The sequence below is a fragment of the Arachis hypogaea genome, chromosome 6 (genome assembly GCF_003086295.3).
Source record: "Arachis hypogaea cultivar Tifrunner chromosome 6, arahy.Tifrunner.gnm2.J5K5, whole genome shotgun sequence".
Lineage (NCBI taxonomy): Eukaryota > Viridiplantae > Streptophyta > Magnoliopsida > Fabales > Fabaceae > Arachis > Arachis hypogaea.
In genome coordinates, this window is record NC_092041.1 from 84167592 (window position 1) to 84176094 (window position 8503).

Here is an 8503-nt window from a genome sequence, read left to right on the forward strand (position 1 = left end):
CAGGGTACTGTGCCGGGAACCAACGATCACCTCCTCTCCCGTCCTTCGACATCAGGAAGTCGATGTTCAGGGCGGGAGACGGTATGGGCTGAACGCCGCCAAACTGAGGTAAAACTCTATCAACCTGATGCCACTCGACAACCGCAAAATAAATCAAGGATGTCCTGCATCGCCATAACATCGTATGCCGAGGCTCCAACACCTCAGGATGGACAACCTGGATGACGTCGACTGTGCTATAGGGCATCCATATGAACTGAAAAAATCAAAATAAAATGGTTTGCACACTTAGTTAAGAGCTATAAACTGAAACAATGACTTCAGATACACAAATGTTCTGTGTACTTACCTGCCGAGGCTGTAACAAGTCGATCTGCATGCGAGCCATCTGTACCCGAGGTCCCTTGTTGCTAATCCCAGGATTGTAACCAGACCATCTGCGTACAAGAAAACAGAAGAATTGGTTGCATAATTGAAAATAAAAACAGGAAGAATATATAGTACAAAACAACAACGGTACCTCGAGGCAAGGGGCCAGCTGATCTCATCATACCCAGATGGTCTAAGAGTGGAAAACCTCCAGAAGATCCAAGACTGTAATAACTGTAACGGGCCAGCTAACTTCACCACATGTCTGTTGGCGACTCGGCACATGCACCTGTACAGCCATGCTAGTGCCGCCGACGCCCAACTGTAGCGACCCATCTCCTCAAGCCGAGCAACATAAGGTAGCCATCTGATGTGTAAACGATTATCGGACTTGTCGGCAAACAGCTGCGTACCCAATAACATCATGATATAGGCCCGGGCAAAGCGCCTAACTGTCTCGTCATCTGCCCCGTCTGGACACTCTGCAAATGTCTCCTGAAACCAGGTGCAGTTGACTGCGAATTTCTGCACCTGGTTCTCGGGAGGTAAAACATCGAGCAACTCATGGAACCACTGCCAAGCAGGTCTCCCACCCTCAATGTAAAGGTGGAAGTCGGTAAGGCAACCACTAACGTAATCTCCGTCGACTGGCAACCCCAGCTGGTATGCGACGTCCTGAAGCGTGATAGTGCACTCTCCGAAGGGCATGTGGAAGGTGTGCGTCTCAGGCCGCCACCTCTCGACGAATTCGCTGACTAGGGGCTCGTCTAGTCGGAACCATCTGTCGTTCAGTCTCGCAAGATGGTAAAGTCCGGCCATCTGCAAGTACGGAACATACCTCTCATCAAGACGCATCCCCTGTTGCCGCATAACGCTGGATATGCAACGACGAGGCTGGCCAGTACATAAACCGCATAATTAGAACAGATGCACAAACCACTAACATAAGCCATATATTTTATAAGGAACCAGTAAATAAATCATGATGGGTAACAGATATATGAAACAAACGACCGACATTTTATACATAAACCGCTCACTCAAACCACGTGCCAATACCATTAACAAAAACATATGCATTTTCACATTTATCATAAACCACCACCATTAACCGCTAAACCATCACTGAATCCACAATCCAAAACCGTTAACAAAAATTGCTAACAAAAACCACTGGCCTAAACCGCTTGCTTAAACCGCTAACAATAAAATAAACCGCTAAAAAAAACCATTAACAAAAACCACTGTCCTACACCACCAACCTAAACCACAACCCCAAACCGCTAACCATCACTAAAACCACTATCCAAAACCATTAACACAAACCGCTTACAAAAAATAATTTCAAATACCACTAAAAAAAACTACATGCCTAAACCACTTGCATACACACCTAACACTTAAATAAACCGCTATAAAAAACCATTAACGAAAACCACTAGCCTACACTACTTTCCTAAACCACTATCCTAAACCACTAGCAGTAACATAAACCATTATTAAAAACCATTAACAAATACCGCTATCATAAACCGCTTTCATAAACCACTAACCTCGTTGTTGATCACACCGGCGATATGAGCTACTCCATCCAAACGATAAAGCCTTCCCGGATCGTCCCCCATCGACAGAAACAGCCGCTCTGGTCGCACTCTTACTGAACGTTGGTCTTTTTCTCTGGGATTTGGTGGGGTTGGAGAATGAGAAAGTGATTCGAATGAACTTGGCTCGAACTCCTTTTATAGCCGAATCCCTTGTAATTCGAATCAAGTTGATTCGAATTACTACGTAACTCAACTTTCACCTAATTCGAATCAACTAGATTCGAACCTCTCTCAAAAATCCACTTCTCCTAGTAATTCGAATTAAGTAAATTCGAATTAGCTTGATATAATTCGAAATGACTTGTTTCGAACTTCATTAGTTTGTAGCCTTCCTAGTAATTCGAATCATATCAATTCGAATTACTTGTTAACATAATTCGAATCCAATTGATTCGAATTATATAATAATTCGTTCTGGTGGATTCAGGTGTTGATTTTTGATTTGGCTGATTTGGGTAATTTCCAACTCTCCTTGGCTTATTTAGGTTTTTTACCCTATATAAAATATAAATTATTTTTTAGATAAATTATATTGATATTTTAATATTAATAAATATAAAATATAAACTGTTTTTTGGATAAATTACAGTACTGATATTTTAATATTTTATTAATATTAAAATAAAATAATTTTTTAATTATTTTTAATATTTTTTAATTATATAAAGTATTTAAAGTATTTTTATTTTAATAAATAATAATATATATTATTTTTAAATTCATTTCAAAAATACATGTTAAGAATAAGATTAGACACATTAACACGTGATGGTATTTAAATATGTTTAAGCGTGTCCAGAGAATATTTTTTTATTTTTTATTAAGATACGGTTGGACACTGCAAACACGCGTGTCGAATGACTACCGATAAGTGTGGTGTCCGAAATGTATCAGACACGTAGGCTGCGTTTGTTTCTGAGAACAGGACAGGACAAGACACTGAGAATAGGACAGGATAAGACACTCATGGACAGAGACACAAAATTTTATGTTTTTGTATTTTGTTTGGTGATAAACTAGAACAAATTAAAAAAATTTAATTTATTCTCATTTTTTTCTTTCAAAAAATTTGAGATGAAAAATATAATAATAAAAAATATAATTATAAAAAATTAACAAAAATAATGAAAAAAGAATGAAAAATAAGTTGTGTTCTTTATTAGTGTCTCTGTGTCTTTCCTATCAGAATGGATACAAAATACACTAATTCAGTGTCTCTGAATACACTGTCTCTTTCTATGTCTCATTTGCTAAACATGATTTTGTGTCTCTGTAATCATGTCTTAGTGTCTTGTCTCTGTAAACAACCGCAGCCGTAGATACGATAACTCATCAAAATATCCATATTTCATAGCATTTAATGTATCAACTGCTGCCTTTTTTTCAATAAAAAGCTTTCTCTTTATATTTTTATTTTTTTTCTAAAAATACTCGTTTAGCAAAATTCAAAAGTTTTATATAATTGGCTATGTAATATACCAAGTACCAGCCTAATTTCAGAAAAAGGAATAATAGGTAAACCTATATAAAAATAAAGAAAATTTACTATATTAAAATAAACGGCAAATATACTGCTATTCCATCATGTAGTTTAACGGGTTTTTTTTAATAAATAAAAAAATTTATATTTATCCTTTTAAATATTTTTTTAATTTTTATCATTTTAAATATTCTATAACTATTATGTAAACAGGTCATAGTATAGTTATTGACTGCGAAATAAACTAACACTGTAACGTAGATACTGCCAACACAATAAGAGTGTTATTATAGGTAGTCGCTGACAACATAATAATGTGATAACGCTATAGCGCATCTGATATATGCGAAATTGTATGTGAATTTCTTGCAAAGGATTATTATATATATCATTTCCTCCCAATAATTTTTATCTGTTATCTATTCTCTCTTCTTTGTCATGAATACGAATTCTCCAAAATGACTAGTAAGAGTATAGTAGTTGTTATTTTGCCCAATGTAACAATATCACACAAAGATGATGGTACACATTTTAAATGCAGTAATTTTATTGTTATGCATATTTGGTAGTTATATTCGTCAACAGAGTTTAAAAATTTAAAAGTTTAATTTTGGTCAACATTAAATGTTTGGAATTATAATTATCAAAATTGAATCGGTAATCGAATCGATCAGATTATTAGATTATTGGGTTATTAGTTCAACTGGAGGATCATAGGTTGAACCGATTGATCCGATCATAATTAAATAATTATATAAAATTTTATTTTATTTTTTTATTTTCATAATAAATATCTTTTTTTAGTTTTATTTTGTATTCGATTAATTATTATTTTTAAATTTTAATATCTTATCAATTAATTTATATTTATTATACTCTTCAAATATTCGTAAATTTATATTTATTATACTCTTTAAGTATTTATAAAAAAACAATCATAGAAATAAAAAATATATTGTAGTTAATAAAATATTATTTTTGTTTAAATTTGTAAATATAATTTAATTAATGTAATATATTTAATAAAAAACATTATGTATAGAAAATAATATTTTTTTTTACTTTTGTCGGGTTTGACTGGGTCGGGTTAACCGATTTTGGATTGATCTAACCGGATTTTATTGGATTTGACTAAGTTTGATCGGATTAATTACTTAACTGGTTCAAATGATGACCAAACCCATATTGGTGATTAGGTTTTCGGTTCAATCGAACGAATCAGATTTAATAACTATGCTTGAAACTAAGAATGTTTGAAAAGTTGAGTATTAGGGCATTTCACTAGACGCCATGAGCAATTTTCGGTACTTGACGATCACGTGCAAGTTATGTTCGATTGTCATGAAAAAATTGTGACTGAACAAGTGATGAAATTTTACATTGATTTAGTGGTAGTTCTTCTCTCTCACGTGCAATCCCAACAGGTTGGGCAGCAAGACTTAGTTAGGTGAAAAGAACCAAATCTCCCATAAGAAGAGTCTGAGTCTGATGAGGAGTGGGTCAAATCTGGTTTTGATAGAGACAGCGATGACGATACAAAATTTGTCCTAGAAATTCAATTATCGTCTTTTACTTCCTCACGACATATATTGCTACCATCATTATCACTTCCTGGCCTAGCCAAAGTTCCAAGCAATTTGGATCTGGATGTTATGCAAGTAGAGTCGATATCTTTTGGACTGGGGTGCTGATGACTATAACATAGTTTGGAGCGTGAAACTAAGGGTTGGCCATAGATTTTGCAATAGAGAATCCGTTCACTTTGTCATCAAGAACTACAACATTCGTCGGAGTGTAGAGTATTGGATAGTTGAATCTAATTATCTGAAATATTATTGTTGGTATAGATATTATGTTATAAGTTGTCAATGGAGCATTTGGGTTGCATATCGATAGAATCTTGGTTATTGGGAGGTTCGTAAATACGAGACTATGCACACGTGCTTGGTGCCAACAGTGTCCCAAAATTATTCAAATCTTGATAGCAACCTGATATGCAAAGTGATATTTTCCATGATAAAAGGTAAATATTTTTCATATTCGCATTTTTTTTGAAAAAATGTTTACTTCTTTATCATGTTATTGTTATAAGATATCTAAAATTGGTTGTCATATTAATCAATTTAGGTAACCTTTCTGTTCCAATTAGAGTATTATAAGGAGCAATAGAATAGAGCTACAAATTTAAGCTATTGTACAAAAAGATTTAGATAGCGAAGCAAAAGCAATTGCTCAAATCTATGTGAATTAGGAAGAGTCATACAACTAATTTCCGAGGTTGCTAAATGCGATTGAGCAATGTTTGTCTGGTATTATTCATAATATTAGGCTTGTGCCACGTTATGAAGGCATGCTTCCAGAGTTTGGTTTTATATATTTTTTCCTTGCATTTAAGACTTCAAGTATTGCAAACATCTGGTATCTGTTGATGATACACATTGTATGGGCAGTACGGAGGGATTCTATTAATGGCCATTGCACAAGACGACAACTCAAACATTTTTTCCATCACTTTTGCATTGGTTAAGTTAGAGTCTTGGTCGTTCTTTATAAGAAATTTGCAGCAGCATTTGACTCCACGATAATATATTCTTGCCATATCTGATAGAGTTGGAGCGATACATGCCATAATGGAAGAGGAGAGTAGTGGATGGCATCCTCCAGGGACAAACCAAGCTTATTGTATATGCCTGCTAATTTCACGAGTCAGTTCAAGTGTATAGAAGGAAAACACTCCCTGATGTACAGGAGAGCATTAAGAGACCTCAATCCAGAATTTGTGACGTGGGCAAACACGTTTCGCAAAGAGATCTAGCTGCGACACTGTGATTCTAGCTGAAGGTTTGACCACATGACTACCAACCTATCTGAGTGCATCAATACTATGCTAAGAGGGATGCGTAACATTCCCGTTGCAGCCATCGCTCGATCTACGTATATGCGGTTGAAGAACTTGTTTGTTAAGAAATGCCAAGAAGCATTTGCTCAACTTAGTTAGTATGGCATGTTTTCAAAGTACCTGACTAATGAGCGGATATTTTATACGCTTTTTGACATTATTTTCATATAGTTTTTAGCATGTTTTGTTTAAGTTTTATTATGTTTTCATAGGTTTTGGTGTAAAATTCACATTTTTAGATTCTACTATGAGTTGTTGTGTTTTATGGTGATTTCAAGTATTTTCTGTCTAAAATCTAAGAGTTTTGACAAAGTCTGATTCAAAGGCAAGAAAATCATAGCAGATGCTGTCAGGATCTGACCTCCGTGCATTCAAGCAAGCATTTCTAGAGCTACAAATATTCAAGTGAAGCGTTCTCAACGGCTAACATCCAGGACTTTTCAGAAATATATAATAGTCTATATTTGTCTTTGAAGATGAAGGCCCAAAACTGGCGTTCAACGCCATCCATCTACCCCTTCCTGGTGTTGGACGCCCAAAAGGGTGCAACTGGTGTCCAACGCCCAAAGGGAAGTCCAAAGGGGGTGTTCAACGCCCAAGAGCCGTACTAGCACGTGGAGACACCCTTAACTCATCCCAAACACTCACCAAGTGGGCCTCGAAAGTGGATTTTCGCACTATAAGCCTAAGCCTATCATATTTCTATAATCCTTAGTTATTAGATTAGTATATATAGGAGAAGATCACCCTTGTTTTAGGATCTTCGACCAACATAGAACATTATTTCATATTTTCGAGTTTCATTGTACAGTATGAGCCACTAAACATCCTAAGTTAAGGTTAGGAGCTCTACTGAGTTTTATGGATTAATAAAAGTACTACTGTTCTATTTCAATTCGTGTTTGATTCTCTCCTAAGATGTATCTTCGTTCTTCAACCTTATGAATGAGTTGAACTGTCACAAGTTATCTCTATTCTACATGGATTCAACGAGCATCTTTCATCGGATATCAATGAAATACTAGCTTGAGGATACATCTCTTAGACGACTAATCCACGACTTCGTTGGGGACTTCTCGAGACATCAGTTCAGCCGAGGTATGGGGAAATTAGGGTCTTTGTGGTAAAGGCTAGAATCAAGGCGCAACATTCTATGATCCGGAAGATTCGACCTTGTCTGTGGCGTTTTGAGTAGGATCACTAAGGGGATGGACTGCAGAAGCTTCACCCTCATTCAGACTGAATGCGTATTAAACCTGGTGTTCAGCCTAGAGGAAGATTGGCAGCCTCTCAACCGGCATTGATCACATACAGCCTGCTATAGAAGAAATCATTCACAGTTGGAGTAGACAGTAAGAAAGTATTGATCCAGAAGAACAAAGCATCTCTGAAGCCTTAACCATCTTTTTATCATTGAATTCACAATTACTGAGTAATGTTATCTTTATTTTACTTTTATGTGTTTAAACAACTACACAACTTTTCTATCCGACCGACTAAGATTCACAAGATAACCACTGTTTGATCTAAGCTAACAATCCTTGTGGAATCGACCCTGACTCACCTCAGGTATTACTTGGACGACGCAGTGCACTTGCTGGTTCAGTTGTGCGAAGTTAAATTCCGCGCACCGCTGACAAAAAATATTTAGAAAAACATGAATGCTATCCCCAAGATGTTCGTGCATGAATGCAATCATTTTGCTTCCATTTTTGTTGTCGAGGAAATGGAGTTGATTGATGGATTTATCCATGCACATGCATGATTTATTTGGACACTCATATTTGCAACTATGGGATATTTCAATCTTTCTATTATCCATGCCACCATGCTCTAGCAGCCTATGCTTTTGCAAGACTCGATTAGACCAGGTTCATTCATCTAATGTATCACATGGAGAGCGTGTTCAAGGTATATGAGATTAAGTTTTCACCTATCCCTAATGAGCGGCTTTGGAGAGAGTAGCATGGATAACGAGTATATCCTAGCCCATTAATGCATTGATAGATGGAAGGGCAACCAATCTCCACATGGATATGAAACGAGATGGATCAGACCGACCCCGCATCGAAGTGCCATTGTGGCTTATGCAGGCAAGTTAGTTACACACGACGACAGTGTCATGTGGGACGCCAAACACATCATGCTCTC

General features: G+C 36.2%; 1 protein-coding gene across 1 annotated transcript; it reads right to left on the bottom strand.

Moving 5' to 3' along the window:
• Positions 1-288: 288 nt before the first annotated feature.
• Positions 289-1994, bottom strand: LOC114924184 (protein MAIN-LIKE 1-like). Its single transcript, XM_072198210.1, has 4 exons — positions 1923-1994; positions 521-1263; positions 350-437; positions 289-306 (listed from the first exon to the last, which is right to left on the bottom strand). Exons 1-4 carry the CDS (start codon positions 1992-1994, stop codon positions 289-291), a joined length of 921 nt encoding a protein of 306 aa, XP_072054311.1.
• Positions 1995-8503: the final 6509 nt, after the last annotated feature.